This window comes from Schistocerca cancellata, chromosome 3 (genome assembly GCF_023864275.1).
Source record: "Schistocerca cancellata isolate TAMUIC-IGC-003103 chromosome 3, iqSchCanc2.1, whole genome shotgun sequence".
In the NCBI taxonomy this organism is placed as follows: domain Eukaryota; kingdom Metazoa; phylum Arthropoda; class Insecta; order Orthoptera; family Acrididae; genus Schistocerca; species Schistocerca cancellata.
The window spans coordinates 121,877,109-121,897,000 of NC_064628.1; the positions used below are offsets into that span (position 1 = coordinate 121,877,109).

Genomic DNA, 19,892 nt, shown 5'->3' on the forward strand with positions numbered 1-19,892 from the left:
TTGTCAGAACGTTAGAGTAGGAATCAACCTAGATCCTTCCAACGCCTTAGATACAGTAAACTACACAATTCTCCTTAATGAACTAGAGCCAATAAGCATTAGAGGAACTCAGACGAAATTGTTTAACTGTATCTACAAGCAAGAACTCAAGTTGTTCAACTCATCTCACCTCAAAAGAGGCAAAAAGAACGTTGGTAACAGATGCTGAGAAAGTGGAAGCAGGTGTCCCATGCGGTGGTGTTCTTGACCCCCTATTATTCTTGATATACAGAAATGACATTAAATGCCTCAACAGTTAATCCAAAATCATGTCACAATTGTAAATATAAGTGATAACAGAAAATCCTTATCCACTACAGCACAATGAGATCTGTAGTACGTACTTCAGTTGTTCATTACTATTAAATTAACACTTAAATAAAACTAATTAGATACAGTTCAGTACAGTACATAAGAAGAATGATAACCATTTATTATTGAGTGACCAGGAAATAGAGAAAGTATGGTCTACAAAATTTTTGAGCATGTGCATTGATCATGACTTGAGCTGGAAAGACCATGTCATACACATAGCTCAAAAACTCAATTCTGTCTGTTTTGCACTGAGAGGAATTTCTAGAATTTGTAACACAGAGTATGCATTATTAGTGTATTTCTTTATTTCCTTTCTATTTTATGTTATGGAATAATGTTTTGTGGTGTAACAAACTCTCAGCTGAGAGACATTTTTAAATTATACTTAAACACCATTAGAATTATTACAAACAACTCTCCACAAACACAATGCAATACAGTACAACCTTTGTAAATATTCAGAAGTGTACAGCATACAAGAACATACATGAGTAGTTTACACATAGAGTCCGATTTCCATAAATACAATACACTTACCAGTAAGAATCTACATCTAGAAAGAGCTCGAGAAACAAAAATTCAGAATATGTGATCCATTATGGAACGAAGCTGGAGAAGCCCTGACAGTTTCAAGGGAATAGAAGATGAGGAAATTTTAAGTTATAACTTAAAAATTACCTGTTAAATAAATGATTTTATAATAAAGGTTATTTTGAATCCCTAACAAATACTTGTATTTTTTTCATTGTAATTCGAATCGTGCTGTGTTCACCGCGATTTTTTTTATTTTGCTTGTATATTCGTCTAACTCTAAATGACGTGTTAATGTGTTTCTCAAAGTTACTGCATGTATGTCAAATTACTATTTACTTGTTGAGAGAGCATGTATAAGATCAATGCATTAGTTCATTGTATCAGTTTTTGAGTACACTCTAAAATGTTAATTTTATATTAATTTATAGAGTTGCGCTGTGCTTATTGCTGTACGATATTGTGACTATACCTGCATCATGTAAGTGAGGCAAAGGACGATACAGAACTAAATTAAAAGACTGGCTGGCCAGTGAGCCAGTAGGGTGTTCCAGAGGTGCGGTAACTGTTCTTCTTAAGGAGAGAGCATGCATGTGCAAGTTTTCGTTTCCTGTGGTAATGTAAATGTAGTGAGCAGATCCAGAAGGTTTTTAACACTCCGGAACAAACGATCAATTAGTAAACATCGATGCTATATTTTATACTTTGCGGACAGAACATCTTTGCTAACGCCCCAACATTGTTTCAAATATGGCGGCACAGTAATTGACATTTGGGTTTGACAGACGAAAAGTATATTGATGATGTCTACATATAAAGTTAATGACTTATCCATTGAGTTATTTCGCACAGATCAGTATTACATTTTTATGAAAGGGGAATATGGCTTATGGTGGAACCGTCACACTGGCATTTTTCAGGCAAAGTCAGGTATTGTAGTTTACCACTCCCATTTTAAAATGATGCTTTGATGCGTTTGACTTGGTACTGACATTGATTTCTGAATTCATATAAATAACCATGTATGGTAGAGGGATGCATTACGTCTATGTAACACGATGTATAGCACTAATACCCCGCGTCACAATCTGTCCTATGAACTGAGACCTAGTCGTTGTTTACTCGGAGGCTTATTGGCAAGAAAGGATCTGCAGAGGCAGGAATGACGCATATGTTTTAATGTTCAGTTAAGGCCATTTCTGATGTGCAGCTGGTGATATCGAATAGTGTTATTGATTGACGCATGCCTAATGTGTGTCGGTTTTTCGACAGTTCGGTAGTTGAAAACTTCCGTGAACGTAAACGTTGCGTAATTAAGTCACAGAATAACTTAAATAACAACTACAGTCGTTGACAAATTTGCTAAGCTGTAGTGTTGTTTATAAACATTAGGAAGTTCTCTCAAGCAATTAAGATTGTGTACATTAATCCAAGTTCCAGAGTGTAAGGCGCTCAGAAGATTGCTAGCTGGAGTTGTGTAACGAGACTGTGATTCATATGAACTTAAAATCTGAAATGTTATCGACGTGGTACATTTAGAAGTGGCTTTAGGGAGGCTAAGAGTTATCACCTCATTTCTTGAGGAATTTGATAAGCATCTGTTGATACTCATCACACTATTTCTTTTTTTGAATAGGTTGGCACCATAGGTAGCACATTGAACTTATATTTAGGACAGGGGGGATTCACATCTCTGCCTGTCAATTTGGGTTGATTTTTGTTTACATGTCAAGTTCCGTAGGACCAAATTGAGGAGCAAATCTCAGAGGTCACGGAACAAGTCAGTACATGAGACAACAACATAAAAAGTAATAACAGATAAAAATAAATGTTTATGAGCCCGAAAAAAGCCAGTCCATAAGTTTAAGTAAACAAAATCAACAATTCAATAAGAATTAGCTTAATTTTTCAAGGAACTCATCAGATTAGGAGTGATCCATGAGGAAACTCTTCAGTTTTGATTTGACATTGTATGGATTACTCCTAAGATTTTTGAATTCTGCACAAGAGTTAAGGAAGTCTGATCCAAATGCGGGCTTGATTTCTGCTGAGTATTAAGTGAGTGAAAGCTGCTTATTCTTAGGAATAAGCTAATATTTTTAACAAGAGGCCAATGTCAAAAACCTTGACTCATGAACAGGGGTCAACAAGAGGTTCGTGAACTTACACCACTTATTACACAAACCTCCTGTTTCTGAGTCATAAATATCCTTTTAGAATGGGAAGAGTTACCCCAAAATATAATACCATATGACATAAGTGAATGACAATAAGCAAAGTAGGCTAATTTTCTTGTCGAACTATCACTCAATTCGGAAACCGTTCGAATAGTAAAAATGGCAGCATTAAGTCTTTGAACAAGATCCTGAAAGTGAGCTTTCCACATCTCATTCCCAGTCACTGCTTACATCACCAGATTGTCAACATTATATGCAATCAGATTTTGATGACAGTGTAGATGGAAAGCTGTAAATTATATTCTGCGCTTAAGAGATGTTATGTATGTGCTGTCCCCTGTAGCCTGATTTGTTTTTTCCAGGTGCTCACCAAATCATCTATGTAGATGTTAAATTGCACAACAGACGCACATGTCTAGTTCTCTGGTTTATATCTATCTCTTGATAACTATTCTCTATTTCTATGATGAATAAAGGCTGAATCCCTTGGTTAAAGAGTTTTGGAGGGCCTCTTTTCAACATTAATACTCGTAACTTCTGTCGATGCAAGTAAATCCTTCCTTGAATCACATGAAGACTGTGTGTACATGATGACATAGTATATGAGTATAGGATTACCCTTTTTACAAACCTTTTTGCACTGATAAACTGTTAAATGCCGTTTCTTGCCTTCTATGTGTATTACGTTCTGTTAACTGTATGAAGTCTCCCAGGACTCATGATCTACACTCATAACATCACTTCTGTAAAGGGTGGACAAAATTTTAATGTGTGAAGAATTTCCAAAAACCAGCAGCATTTTCAGAGGGAAAAATTCATTTTTCAAGGCCCCCCCCCCTCCCCTGTAAGATTTTTCTGCTACATCTAAGTTTATATCTGAAGGATAAGCTAGTGGAAAATGGACACATGATGTAGGCCTACTCTTTGCAGAAACAAAGTCAAATCCACTGAGAGAAGGATTGAAGCTTCATGCAGGAATATTTGGGCAAGGCTCAGTATCAAGGGTGACTGTAAATTTATAAATGGAATCCTTCAGTTGATTAACAGACTTGGCCCCAAATGTAATAGCAAATTTCTAGAAAAATCTCAGCTCCTAGTACCTGTGTTCCCTTATTGTAATGTTTACCAGTTGTTTTTGAAAGTTTTTCAAAAGGCAATGTACAAGAGGGTAGTGGTGCATCTTGGTACATATAATTTGTTGTCTGATTTGCAGTATGGGTTCAGGAGAGGAGTATCCACATAAAAAGCAGTTTACTTTTTTGCCTGTGAGGCAAAAAATATGTAATAAATTTTGTTTGATTTAATAATAGTATATGCTTTGTGGACTGTGAAATACTTCATCATATGGGATTAAGAAAAGAGCTCAACAATGGTTCACATATCTGGGAAGTAGGAAACAAAAGGTTGTTATTCAGAGGCGATAAACATTTAAGAGATTTGACACTGTAATGATGGAAACTGTTGGGGAGAGGTTGGCATGCCACTGTTTTGCTCGGAGCCTGTTGCTTTTTTGATGTATACATCATCATCAGTGTTCTGCCAAAAGGCAGGTTTTCACATGGTAGTTCTCCAGGCTGTCCGGTCTTCTGCCATCCTCTTGAGGTCTGCATAATTTCCTCTTCCCTTGGTCTTGTATCATCTTGTATCCCCTTCTTCCTCTGTCTTGTTCCACAAACCAGTCATTCCAAAGCATCTGGTAGTAAGCAATCCCTTCTCAATGAATGTCCCAACCAGTTCTTTTTCCTTTCTCTTAAAACCTTCAGTAGACATCTTCACTCACCAACCCTTTCCAATACTCTTTCATTACTCACTCTTTCCATCCAGCTTATTCTCTCAATTCTTCTCCACATCCACATTTCGAATGCTTCTAACCTTTTTTCATCCTCTCATCTCAGTATACATGTTTCTGCCCCATATAGTGCCACGCTCCAGACAAAACATTTGGCAAGCCTTTTCCTTAGACCTTTATCTAATTTGCCACAAGTCTCCTCTTTCTGTTGAATGCCTCCTTCACTATGGCAATTTGAGCTTTCACTTACATCTCAAGTCTTCAGTTATTGTGCTTCCAAGATATTTAATGGCTAATGGTAGATTGTCCTATTTTAATATTGGACAGTCTGTGTCTTGTACTGATGACCATACTCTTTGTTTTTGCTGTGTTTATGGGTCAACAGAAACATCCGATCTCACGCGTCGGCTTTGACCAGTGATGTAAGGGTGTTGTGGTGTGTGACGTCATTTCAATCTTTATGGTCTATATGTTTTGTCGCTACTCGTTATGTCTAATGAATCAATATTGTTTTTTTCTTTTTTTTTATTTGTTTCTTTTTTTATCTTTTGATTGACCTACACATTGATCTGTAGCGTAGCCCTGAATACGAGGTTAGGTTGGGAGTTTTTTTTTGGCGGGGGGGGGGGGGGGGTCAGTGGGGGGCGCAGCCCCCCCCTGCCTGGCCTTGAGTACCGCTTGTTTATTATTATCTTTGTTTGCTATCAATGTTAGCAGATTGTTCTTGTGAAACCTTTGTGTGTGTTCTTTTTCTATGTGTTTTCGTCTTTGTGATACGTATGCAACGTTTCTATATCCGCCATATTGGAATTGTCGTTTCCGCTATATTTGTGACGTCATGGGTCAAAGCCGACGGGTTAGATCGGACGCTTCCGTATTTCCGTGTTTATTTGCATCCCATATTCCACACAAGCTTCATTCAGATATTTCAGCATGTTATTCACTGCCCACTCACTTTCTGCCACTAATACCATGTCATCAGCAAACCGTATACATTCTATTCTCTTTCCACCAATACACATTCTTCTTTTCCCATCTAAGCCTTTCACAATAATCTCCTCAAGGTACGCATTAAAAAACAGTGGGGAAAGGCAACAACCTTGTCTAACACCTCGTCCAATGCTGCTTCCTTCTGTCATTTCATTTCCAATCCTTATCCTTACTTTCTGGTGTAAATACAGATTCTGTGTCAGTCGTCTCTCTTTCCAATCCACTCCTTTCCTCTTCAAAATATCCATCAGCTTGTGCCACTGACCTCTGTCAAAAGCCTTTTCTAAATCTATAAAAACAGCAAAGATTTCTCTACCTTTTTCCATATGTCTTTCCCCTGTAGTTCTTAACAGCCAAGGACATCTCTTGTTCCTTTTCCTCTCTGCAATCCCTCTATCCAGCTTGCCATATAGCCTTCTATTCAGCACTCTCAGCAACACTTCAGCTGCATGAGAAATTAGACTGGTGGTCCTATGCTCTTCACATCTTTTAGTGTTTCTCTTTTTCTCTATTGGTATCATAACTGTTGCAAGGAAGTCCTCAGACCATTCCCCTTGTCATATATGGTAGACCATTTCTTTTCTTGCCTTGTTTCCCAGACTCAGCAGTTCTGTTGGCAAATCATCAATTCCACATGCCTTCCTATTCATCATCTCCTTCAGTGCCTTTTCTACTTCTGCTTCCAAGATGGTGAATACCTTTCCATCTTCCAGCACAAATTGCTCCTCTTCAACCTTAATTTTGCTTTGTATTCCATCCCCTTTATACAGACATCTGTTCAAAACCTGTGGTTCTTCTGCTAGATTACCATCCACTCTTTCTATTTCGTTGTTATTCCTCTTTCTTTTACATTAAAAAACTATCTCACTAGCCAGTCTATACATCATTTCATACTTTCCCTCTTTCTCCATTTTGTCGCATTTCTGTTTCATCCATTTTTCCCTTGCTTCTTCAGTTTCTCTTCGTAATTCATTGTTAAGTTTCCTGTACCTCTTTGTCTTCTTCAGTTTCTACCTTTTTCCACTTTCTATGCCCCTCCATCTTTTTCAACATGTTTTCTGATATCCATTCATTCCTGGTACTTTAGGGTACTCTGATTCCTGTTACTACTGTGACAGAGTCCGTGAGTCCTTCCCTCATTTTTATCGATTTATCATTAACACTTTCATCAACACTACCTCTTTCCCATTTTTCCATGAATCTGTTTTCAAAATCTGATGCCTTTCCTACCTCTTTGAGTCTTTCTATGTTTAGTCTTTCTTTTGTTTTACCTCTCCAGACTTTTTTCAACTTCACTTGTATTTATCCCACTACTTTGTTGTGGTTTGAATTTATATCTGCTCCTGGATGAGCTTTGGCAGTCTTCAGATAGTTCCTAAACCTTTTTTGTATCAGGACATAGTCCAACTGATATCTTTCCCTATTCAATGTGATATCCATGTGTAACATCTCCTTTTGTGGTGTTTAAATAATGTGTTACCCACTGCTAATGAATTTTCTGTACAGAATCTGATTAGTCATTCACCTTTCTCATTTCTTATTCCTAATCCAAATTTTCTTGCTGTATCTTCATCTCTTCCTTCACCCACCACTGCATTCCGGTCCCCCATGATGATAATGCAGGCATTTCTATTTTATTTCTCAATGAGTTCTTGTATTTTCTCATAATATTCTTCCACTTCCTCATCTCTATGGTGGCTGGTTGGCATATATACCTGTATTGACACCAAATCTTTTGAACTATCCTTCAGTCATATCATCATCAGTCTTCCATCAATATATTGTACCTTTATTACCTTGTTTTTCAGTTTTTGCCCTATCAATATTCCTACTCCATTTTCACCACTCTCGATTTCCCCTGGAATAAAAGAGCTTATAATCTCCCCTTTCTATCTCCCCATTCTCTCCCCATCTCATTTCACACAAACCAAGGGCATCTAATCTGTTCCTTTACATCTCTTGTTTTGCATTCTCTAGCTTTCCTGCTTGCAGCAGTGTCCTCACATTCCATGTTCCAATCCTTATCTTTCCTTCCTTCACTGTCTCTCTCTTCTTTTCAAATACATCTACTCTCAGAGACCCGAATGAGGGGAAGTTTTAACTCTGGAATCTTTCATATGGAGATACGTACCATGTAGTGCTGGGGAATGTAATGTGTGAGTTTCCTGTTACTTTCCACATAGGCAGCAGGATGCCCAGCCTAAAATCAGCCACTCATTAGGAGTCAGACACCGCCTGTAGCCACCCCTCTGGGGTACAGTCGCTACTTGTACTCTTTTTTTGTACCCAAAGAGAAAAGATGCCTCTTCCGCCAGCTTCACCATTCCGAAAGACTCTTTTTCCGCTGTCGCTGCTGTTGAGGTCTTATTCATATAACAGGAAATGACAGGAGAAGGACAGGTTTGGGATAGGAAAGGGGGAGCAGTGGCCATTGTGGGACACACTTTGTCTGGCTCCTCCCCTTTGGCCTGTCTGGCTTGGGTGACCCTTCTGGTAGCTAAGCTACCACTGGCATAGCCCTCCGGATCCAGAGCACACAAACCACCTCACCCACATGGACAGTGCTGCATTAAGGCAGTGTTCCTTGAGGAGGGATATATACATCAATGATACACCATTAAAAATTACAAATGATCCAAAAATTGTTCTCTTTTTGTCTGAGATGTGTTATGAAATATGTGTGACATCAAAATTTGGCTTTCAGAAACCATATTAATTCTTAACAGAGACAAAAGTAATGCATGAAATTTTTGCTATGTAATTCATGAAAAAGCATCGTCTTGTTGCACCAAGCTGGTTGATAAGCGAAGTTGACTATTTCAAGTTCTTAGGACTGACATAAATGGAAAGCTTTCTTGGAAATATCACATTCAATATCGTGTGCAGATACTGAATGCTGCTGCCTTCACTACAAGAGTAATTTTCACTTCCTCAGACACTGAAACACAGAGACTTGTTTACTTTGTGAACCTTCATTGTCTCATCTCATACAGTATTATATTTTGGGGCAACTGTGTGCACTCATCAAGTGTATTTTTAGCCCAGCAAATGATAGGCAGCTCTGTGGTGTCAGTTCATGAACTTTGTGTAGGCTGTTCTTCTGATGTCTTGAAATTATATTTGTGCCATCCCAGTAGATATATCCCATCATGGGATTTGTTGTTGGCAATGTTGACTAATTCAGAATAAACAACATTCATTCAGTGAACATTAGCCAGAAAAAATGATTTGCACTTGATAACACTTCCTTAGGTGTTGTACAGAAAGCTGCAACAATTTAGCAAGTTTAATTTTTCAAAAGGTTTCCAGCAAAGCTGTTAAGTGTTGTTTTATAAACCCCAGATATGCATATCTAAGTTGAAAAGTTTTGTTGTGGCAGAATCCTTACATTCTGTCTAGTAGTTGAAAACTTTCCTCTGTAATGTGTAATTCATTCATACATTCTCAAACAATTTCTTCCATGTCTTATTAATTCTCTGGTTTGTTTCATAATTTTCCAATTATGAGCAGTTCCAAGGAAAAAGGGACATTTCAATGAAAGTACATTTATTGAGATACAGTTTTCAAATTTGAGCAAAATAAGGTTAAAAGTATATATTTTATCATGCAATTATCGTTTTACACAACTTTCATTGTAGAACACACAACTGTGACCATCCGTTATTGCTTTTTTCTGATGATCAAAAGCATTGGAACAGTGTATCATTGCAACCTTGTTTGTAGTCCAATGGACCATTCTTTAGAGCACAAGTCATAAGCTTCTAAAAAAGCAAGTCGGTAAGAAGTAGATTTGTGTATTATAAGTTCATTTGATGTAAGTATTGTTTTCTAAATTAATTGTTTTGATTTCAGTACACATTGCCCCACCTGTAACATTAAAACATTAAATTTTCTTGACCAAAAGTAATTTATGTAATTGTACAAGGGAATATTGTGAAAATAAGCTAGTGTACATAAAGAACTCGGCTATTATTGTCTTGGTGAACTTAAAGTATTTTAAGAATGAGATTTGTGTGTTACAGGTGGGACATTACAAACTACATTCTCTACCATGTCTGAAGCTATACCAGAAAACATGTTAAGAGTAATTGTTTTAGAATGAAGGTACATGTTTTGGGCACTAATTTTGCCAAACAGCATAATAAAAGATAGTTTCTTAAATTTTAGATTACAGTACATAGCAACAATGGCATCAAAGGCTAGAGTCCAAAAGTTTAGAGAAAAGTTAAGAAAAATGAGGAAGTGTTTCAGCTGCATTTAGAAAACTAAAGGAAGTGTGAAAAGAAAGGAAGGCAAATGATAAGAAAAACAAAGTCTGGCAGTTGGGCACTTCATAAATTAAAGAAACAAAGTGAAAGAGAATGAGAACAATGCTACATAATGAATAAGAAAGAACAGGTACGTAACTCACTAGTTCAACAATGCAAGTCAGTGAGTTCACTAGGAAAGGCAGCCAATAGAACAAAGGAAACATTGCCCAAGAGCTCCAGTAAAAGAAGAGCCATGGTGAAAAGTTATCAGAATATCCAGAAATTGACACTTTTTCATCTTCTTCCAGAACGGAAATACCACTGCATGGGAATAAAGTTAATACTAAAGAACTTATTTCCCAAGTCCAAAATTGTTTCTCAAGAGATGACATCTCAGGAGTTCTTCAAAGAGGGAGATTGTCTGTTTGTTAGAGATATGATTACCAAAGAAAAGTGTAATGTGCAGATGAGAATAACGTTAACAGTTATTGAATCATGTGAACTTCTTAATCTGACTTTCTGCAGCTTACAGCTGTGGTGAAAAAAGTAAATTTTTTGATATCAGTTGCATTCATGTTTTACCAACATCAAAAATGCCACATGATGTCTGTAGGCCTATCTGTAAGTACCATGCAAATATGGAGTTTCTTGTAAAATGTTTGTGATGAATTTCCAAATTTCCCAAATACTATTAAAACACTGGTTTCTAAAATCTGTTTGTAGTACAGACAATGAAAAGTGTAAGGCACGAAATTCTGTTAATTGTAAGTTACAAGCCAGTGGTACAAGACTAATTAATCTTATAGGTGAAAGTAACATATATGAGAGAGTATTTTGGAAGCTATGAAAAGGAGGAGAGGTACGGATTTCAGTTGTTAACTGAAGCTGGTAGTGTAAAAGATGTACTCCAGGATATTGCACACTACCAGTGTTCACCTATCATTGTTTTGTGAAGCAGACACAATCATACCATTTCCAGACATCAAAGTCACACCAAATGCTGTAGTTCTGCAAACTGATTTTTCAGAAAATCGTGTACTTACATGCAGGACAAAATTCTTGATCACATGGTCAACTTACCATATTTACAGCGGTGGCATGGTTGGAGACTGGCACTGAGTATTTGGTGGTTGTGAGTGATGAACTACATCATGGCAAACTCACAGTTTGGGCATTCTTATTAGAGTCATAAAAATGTTGAAAATGAAGCATCCACAAATTACTGAGCTAAACATATTTTCTGATGGATGTGCTGGGCAGTTTAAAAAATAATTCACACTTAAAAATATGACATTTTTAGGAAATATGTTGATTAGGTCTGTAGAATGGAGTTTTTTTTTACCACAGCACATGGCAAGGGTGCTGCTGCTGATGTAGGTGGGCCTATAAAGAGAGCTGTCTGGAACAGGGTGAAATCTGAGGGTTTCAATGTACAAACCGCAGAGAACTTTTCTGATTGTGCCGGACACTGCATGAAGTCAACTAGAGTGACTTATGTTCCCAAGGAAAGAATTGCAGAAAATGTTGAAATGCTGGAACAGATATTGTCTGGAGTCTGTCCCATTGCCAAGTTGCCGTCATTACTTTATTTGTATTGTGTCAAAGAAAGTCTGCTTAAAAGTTGGGGTGACACAATCAGTGGAACATCAGTGTTGAAGATTTTGTTGAAGCTTTTCTTCCAGTGATAGGGACAGAATCATCTGTGACTCGGTCATACATTGCGGAAGTTAAGCATTTAGATAATAAGTGTAACATTACTTTACGTGGAAAAAAAGTGGCAAATTTTGGATTTGGCCTGCAGTGAAGGATTAGTCTATTGAAGATAAGTCTGTAGTGAAGAGAAAGTTGTTTATTCCAACACTGATGGACAAGAGTGGACAGTTCTCATTTGACTGTAACTTTTCAAAAAGTCAGTCTGAGTTTATTGTGAGTGTTTTTTTTTTCTTTTTTTTCTTTTTTTTTCATGGTTTAGTTTAGCTTAAATAGTATGTATTTAGTTGTACTGTGTACCGCACTTTAATATTCTGTGTAAATCATGCATCAGACAATTTGTTTCACCCATAACTATACGACAGATCATATATAGTGTAATACGTTGGTACAATTTAGTAATTTCTTTATTTTATTTATTTATTTAGTTAGATTTTTTGTCTAGAGTCATCAATATGATGGCTTTTGCAAACATCAAGTACAGTTACAAACATAAAATACATTTAGATCTTAGCCGTACAGGTAGTGATTAAACAGTAAATTGATGCTGAGAATTCTTCCAGGTTGTATGGGCGTGGTCCACGCCCATACAACCCAGAAGAATTCTCAGCAGCTGAAACATCTGGACGTGAAAGCCACTTGATGCTTGTAAAAATACACTAAATCTTTCACATATTAATATAGCCAATTACTTTTTTGTACATTTTATACAGCTCTTAAACTTAATCATTTAAAATTCGGCGAATGATTAGAGACACTTTTCAAATAAGAATTCTTGTACTTTTGATTTGAATAGCTTTTTATTACTATTTTTCATGGACTCTGGCAGTTTATTATACCATATCAGTCCATTAATATATGGGCTCTGGTCCGTCATTTTTAATCTTGTTCTTTGTCAGTAATAATTCTCTTAGGATCTGGTGTTGTGGTCATGTATATCACTACGTTTAGTTACTTCAGTTTTCTGAGAGACCGAAAAAGTAATTAATTTATAAAGATACAAAGAGTATATGGTGAAGTACTTGTGTTGCCTGAAAACATAGTGGCAAGAGTCTATAGCGTAGTCCATGTATAATCCTTAACCCTCCTTTTTGTAGCAATAGTACTCTGTTAAGGTGAATGTCTGCAACACAACCCATATTTCTGTACAGTAGCTGAGATAGAATAGATTGTCCCATAATAAACAGTTTTAAGCATGTGGGTGGGCACCATTTTGGACAGTTGGCTAAGAAGATACAGCCCATTGCTGACCTTTTTACATACAGTTTTAATGTGGCTAATCCATCAGAGGTTTGAGTCCAGATGAACCCCTAGAAATTTACACTTGTTTGCTTCTTCTGCCACTGTGCCACATACCTCATTTACGCATGAGTGGTATGAGCTGCCAGTTGCAAATATTAGCATCTGGGATTTATTTACGTTGACCTTTAATACTTCTGCATGAAAATGTGAACTGAATTCTAGTATCCCATTATTTGCTGAAAATTTCAGTTTCTCACAATCTTTACCATGAAATAAAACAGGTGTCATCAGCATAATTTACAGTGTGCGAGTTTATGGGTGTACAATGTCATTAATATATACTAAAAAAAGGAAAGGTCCAAGAATTGAGTGTTGAGGGACTCCCTGTGTCACTGTTTCACTAGTGGATGTAAGAGTTGAGATCTTATTGTCACTCTGATGTGCAAGTTTGCTACACTGTTTCCGATTCACCAGATAGGTGGATAGAAGTTTCACTGACGCGTCACTGATATTGTAGGCCAGCAGTTTTTTTAAGAGAAGCTCATGGTTTACTGAGTCAAAAGCTTTGCTCAGGTCAAGGAATATTCCGGCTGTGTCCATACCCTGTTCTGTATTGCAATATACTTCATGGAAGAAACTGGTAACAGCAGTGGCCATGCTTAGGTCTTTCCTAAGCCCATGCTGCGATTCGGTAAGCATTTTCTGTCTTGAGAAAAATGTTGTGAGTTGTGATAGGATAACTGTTTCAAATATTTTACTGAAGGTAGGGATTAGTGATATCGATCTATAATTTGAGACAACTACTTTACTTCCCTTCTTATGGACTGGCTGTATTACACTTATTTTTTAGGCATTTGGGTACATGTTTTCATTAATAGTACAGTTGATAAGATAGGTAAGGGGTTTAGTTACTTCATTGGCACATTTATTTAACATCACACTTGAAATACCATCTCATCCAGATGAATGCTTGTTCTTGAGCTTTTGCATTGTGTTAAATATTTCCTGTTGATTCACCTCCATAAATTCAAGCTGTATACAGTCCATGATATCATTTGGTGTGCCAGCCTGTAGATCTATGATAGGGGCTGCTTGGTCAAATGGAGAGCTAAAATGCTTATTGAATAAATTACATACTTCATTTGGATCTTTCATTAGATGGCCCTCGCATCTGATGCTAAATGGTGCACTCTGCCCCTTGCTAGTGGCTTATGATGTTTATTGATTAGTCTCCAGGGTGCCTTACCTATGTTGGCTGAACGCTCTGTTGCATTATTGTTTATCTGTTTCTTCTGCCTTAAAAGTTTTTTTTTTTTTGCTTGATTGTACTTTTTCTTAAATATATGTAGCTTTGTTTCCTTATATAAACAGTCAAGATCATATATATTTTGCTGTCACTTAATCAGCCTAGGTGTAAGTTTCAACCTAGTATGACTTTCAAGATGAGAGTGAGTTTGTAGCCTGGTTATTTCTTTGGGAGGGCAGCAGCAGTCGAAATGCTTCAGCACTGTCCTATAGAATTGTTCCCATTTGTCATTTGACCCTTTAGTTTGGTAAAAGTGTCCCATTTCTCCTCTGCTAACATAGTTTTGAAGGTGCTGATGTTGGTGCTGTTCAGAATCTGCTTCTCTATTATCTTAGTTGCTGTTGGTACAGCAAACCTTAAATATTCTAACACTTGACATTAGTGATCTGAGTAATGAAAATCAACACTTTGAAAGTTAACACTGTCTTTTACCTTTTTGTTGACTATTACATAATCTATCTTACTGGAGCTTGACTCCATTACTCTAGTGTCAGAGTTCACTGTATTTGTGAGATTATATGAGTTTAACATATCTGTTATTTTCAAATAGGTTATACTACAGGAGTTTGCATCAATATTAAAGTCTCCATCTATGCTAAGGTCAGTGGGGCCTGTTTGTCTAATTGCCCTGTTAAGCCTATCAAGATAGTATAACACATCTGAATTTGGTGGGTGGTACATACCAATAATTTTATGTTTAGCTAACCTGCTTGAATGATTATTTATGTGGGCCACAACAGCAGCCATTTCAATTGTTCATTCTTTGCAGTATTGTTCAACAAATTAGTTTCTTAAATGGAAGATGTTCATTTACATTTACAAAGATTGCTACCCCACCTCCTTTGTGTTGTTGCCTGTAATAACTATCTGCTAACGCATAACCATCTAATTTGTAATACTCAGTTTCATTGTCATTTAGTCCATGTTCTGTAATTACTAACAGGTGTGATGAATTCTCGTCCACAAATACTTGCAGCAAATTGAGTTTATTCCTACGGTACTGCACATTTAGATGCATTATACTAAAGGGCACTGGTATTTTACAACACTTTGTGACATGGTATTCTGAATCAGTCGAATTAGTCTTTAACACTGCTCTGTAATGACAGTTTACTCACTTCCAAGTTGATTTCTTCTGCATGTGTACATGGTTCTTTCCAATCCAAGGGGTTTACTTCAGTAAAATCATGCTGCTTGAAATTGAGTCTAAAAAATCTTGTTGATTATAATCTAAGATAATTGTGTCTGATGCTTTATGTAGCTCCTCACAAAATTCTGTTATCTGGTTCACTAACTTGAGCGTTCCATTTCTGTTTAAGTGAAGTCCGTCCCTGGTATGTTCTTCATGTTTCAGTTTGCATATATCTAGCAAGTGCACATGCTGTAGTTTTTTACGTAGTTTCAGCAGTTCTAAATTATAGTGCTCAATTTCTGTGTTGACACACGACCACTGCGGCAGATCATGTCACACTGGTAGGTTTATTAGGATAACATTTGTGTTATACAGTTCTGGCAATAATTTCCTGTAAACTGCGAGTGCTGACTTGCTCTCATTTTTGTAAACATCATTGATGCCGCCAAGGATTACAATGTGGTTGTCTTTTTTCAGATTGTTTGTTTCTTATAAATTCTTGACTACAGCACTTAATGTCGCCCTTGGTTTAACTTTTGCGAATACAGAATATTCATTATGTACGAGGGTCGTTTCAAAAATAAGGTTCCCACATTGGAAACATTGATCTTTAAGCTATTTTTCCACATAGTCCCCATTTTTTCTATGCATTTTTTCTGTCGAGTAATCCACTTTTGCATTCCCACCTCAAAGAAGTCTGCCACCAACCTGTTGAGAAACTTGGCAACTTCTTGGAACTCCTCGTCTGTCTGGAATCGTAGGTCGCCTAGGTGTTCCTTCAATTTTCGAAACAGAAGGAAATCGCTGGCTGCCCAAATCGGAGCTGTGAGGGGGGTGATCAGTGACATCCCATCCAAATTTGTCGATTAACTCCTTTTGTTGTGACACATATGGACAGGCATTGTCGTGGTGCAACCTTACGCCTTTGGTGAGTTTTCCCCTACGATGATTTTGGATTGCCTGTCTGAGCTTTTTCAAGGTCTCGCAATGACCTTTAGAGTTTATGGTGGTCTCTCTAGGCATAAAACCAATGAGCAGTACGCCACACTGGTCCCAAAACACCGATGCTATGATTTTTCCTGCTGACAGCTGCTGCTTAAACTTCTTTGGTGATGGTGATCCGGTGAGTTTCCATTGGCACGATTGTTGTTTTGTTTCCGGAGTAACGTAATGGCACCACGATTCATCCCCTGTAACAATGGAATCAAGGAAGTCTTTCTTATTCTCGTCGCATTCACTCCAGAACTTCTGAGCACAGTCAGTGTGCTGCTGTTTGTGGACTTCTGAAAGCATGTGCGGCACCCAGTGCATGCACACCTTGTGGTAGCCTAGCTTTTCATTCAATATCCTGTCAATTGAACCTTCAGAAGCCTCAGGAATTTGAGCAGCCAGTTGCTGGATGGTGATTCACCAATCTTCAAGCAGGATTTGCTCAACTTTTGCCACAACTTCGTCGGAGATCGACAGCCTCCTGCTTCGTTGTTCATCGTGGATGTCCATACAGCCATTGGCAAAGCTCCCTACACCATTTGCGGACATGTTGAATGCTTATACACATTTCCCCATATACTTCACTCAATTGCCAATGAATTTCTACAGGTAGTAACTTTCTTGCATGAAAAAATCGGATGACCGCACGAATTTCACACCTGGTGGTGACGGCGATGACGGGCTCCATTGCTTATGGCTGTCAGGCCGGTACTGACCATTGCAGAGCCATGCTGGTTGTTGGAATCGGTGGTGGGAGATCCAGTGAACACGGTGGTGGTGCAAGATTTCACATTGCACCATACACGGCTAGGGTACAGAGTTGGGAACCTTACTTTTGAAACAACCCTCAAAAGCTTCATGAAGGGGAGCTGAAAGGCTTTTTTCCATGGCTGTCCACATACAGTAATAACTTTTTTGTGCTTTCAGGTGTTAGAATGTTTCTGTGTCAGCCCTTATCGAAGGATTTGGTACATTTACTTTCACTTAGACTATTCGTTGTTTTACTGGCTGAGTCTGGTGCTGAAAACTTATTCGATGTAACTGGCACACCGTTTCTGGTGTTTTGTTTTTGTTTTTCGCTGTCTTGACGGTTTCGTGTTCTGTTTTTGGACTTGACTGCAGTCCACATAAATGTATTTGTAGTGTCAACATATTCTGAGTTAGATATTATGTTTGCTTTGTCATAAATAACAGTTTTTTGGTTTGCAGATCACATTTAACAATATCAATACAACTGTTTTTGTGGCTATTTTCTGCCACTGTTTCACTGTTTTCACTAGGCCACAAACTTTCTTCACTTAAAGAGTTTTGTGTTTTCTTGTTGCAGGAACGCTGTTTCTTTCTTGAGGGTTTCAGTATCACTGTTTAATAACTTGATAATTCCGTTTTTTGTTTGTACTCTGTTGAGAAGATCTTCACATTTGTCACGCACACAATCACCACAGGTCCAACAGATATTGTCATTTATGAACTTCAGGTTTATTTTCGCACACCTCTCATGTAACCACAAGTTGCACTTCACACTCAGCATGCCCTTCATCACATGTTTTTTTACATTACAAGTTGTTATAAAATTCCTTTTCTATTGAGACTAATGCAACACTGTGCTGACCTACCAGTGCCATTATTTTCTCGTAGCTGCATGTTTCTTTAATAGAAGGATGTAAGTTTCATTTGAATGTGGTTTGACTAAATTGTGGCCTCTAATAGAGCAGAATTATTGTTTTGATGTCAAAATTGTTTAGTCCCTGTCACTTTCTTGTCCCACCCGTAACCCTGGTTTTATTTTTTACATTGCAGACAATTCAATATGTGTATCTGAACACTATATTTATTAGAATTAAGAGAGTTGTTTTGTTGCTTAAAACAGTAACTTGACTTCAAATAACTTATGATCCCTAAATGTAAAACACAAAAATGCTAGTACAAATGCCGCACCCGAAATGCTGGAATCGTTTTACAGCCTTCGGTAGACTACATAGTGACTCATTTTGTGGTCATGTAGCTTTGGACCAAAGGCCTCTCAAAACCTGATAAATACGTAACTAACTAAATCACTGAAAGAGATTGTAGCCATTTGACAGTCGATCAGGATAATTCTGTTTCTGTAAGTGATAGATGTGACAAGAAATTCTGCAAAACAATGCCAAATGTGTTCTCCAAACACTACCTAGAACATATTATTCACAACTGCACTTATGATGGAAATATGTTCTGCCCTCCAGGAAAGTTCTCGTGCTCAAATTTTTCTTGGGACTGAGAGCTGGCTGAAACCTGAAGGGGAACATTCTGAGATATTTAGCAAGTCGTGGAACATATATCAGAAAGACAGATTAGAGGCCATAGGAGTAGGAGTGTTCATTGTGGTTGACAAAAATATTGTCTCTGTTAAGGTCGAAGTCGTGTGTGACTTTGAAATCATCTGGTCGCATATAACAGGTGTAGGCAAAAATATTTAATTATTGTTGTTACAAGTTAATTGTTGGGTGTATTTACTGGCCACCCGATTCTGCTGTGACAGTTCTGGAGTCATTCAAAGATGGTCTATGGTCAATAGCATGTAAACACTCAGATCTTGAAATACCGGGTATAGACTGGTATTTCTATCGATTCATTGGGGGGGGGGGGGGGTTTATAGACAAACAGACATGCAAAATGCTTTTAAACATGTTTTCTGAAAATTGTCTCGAGCAGCTAGCTCAGCAGCCCATACACAATAGAAACATCTTAGACCTTGTAGCTACAAATAGGTCAGACCTTATTGACAGTGTCAGTATAGAAATGGGGATTAGTGATCATGATGTCATTATAGCAACTATGATTATGAAAAGTAAGTTAAAAATCAGTCAAGAAGGCTGGGAGAGTATTTCTGCAAGATAGAGCGGATAAGCAGTTATTAACAACTCTAAGACAGTGAATTGGCATCACTTAGTTCCAGTAAGATAGATGCAGAGGAATTGTGGGTAAAGTTTAAGCAGATTGTAAATCGTGGTCAGGAGAGTTATGGCCCAGTAAGTGGATGGAAAAGACCCACCATGGTTTAATAACAAAATTCGGCAGATGCCGAGAAAGCAGAGGCTGTTACACTCTCGGTTCAAAAGGGAACGCGTAAATGATGACAAATGAAGGTTAGTAGAGATTCATGAGTCTGTGAAAAGATCTATGCACGAAGCAAACAATTACTACCAACATCATTCCTTATCAAAAACTCTGGCAGAAAACCAAAGAAAATTCTGGTCATATGTAAAAATGCTAAATGGATCTGAGGCTTCCATTCAGTTCCTTGTTGACCAGTCTGGTTTGATAGTTGAAGATAGCAAAACGAAAACTGATGTTTTGAAAGAAATCGTTCACACAGGAAAATTGTACAAACATATCGTCATTTGACCATCAGACAGACTCCTGTATGGACGACATAGTA

The 19,892-nt window shown here is 37.6% G+C and overlaps 1 protein-coding gene across 1 annotated transcript in view; it reads left to right on the forward strand.

The window, feature by feature from the left end:
- Positions 1-1,622: 1,622 nt before the first annotated feature.
- The window catches only part of LOC126177145 (phosphatidylinositide phosphatase SAC2), a 371,512-nt gene continuing 353,242 nt past the window's right edge, over positions 1,623-19,892 (forward strand). Inside the window, exon 1 of the mRNA XM_049924417.1 lies at positions 1,623-1,815. Coding sequence (XP_049780374.1) covers positions 1,686-1,815 — 130 coding nt within the window. The 5' untranslated portion in view covers positions 1,623-1,685. The remainder of the gene's footprint in view (positions 1,816-19,892) is intronic.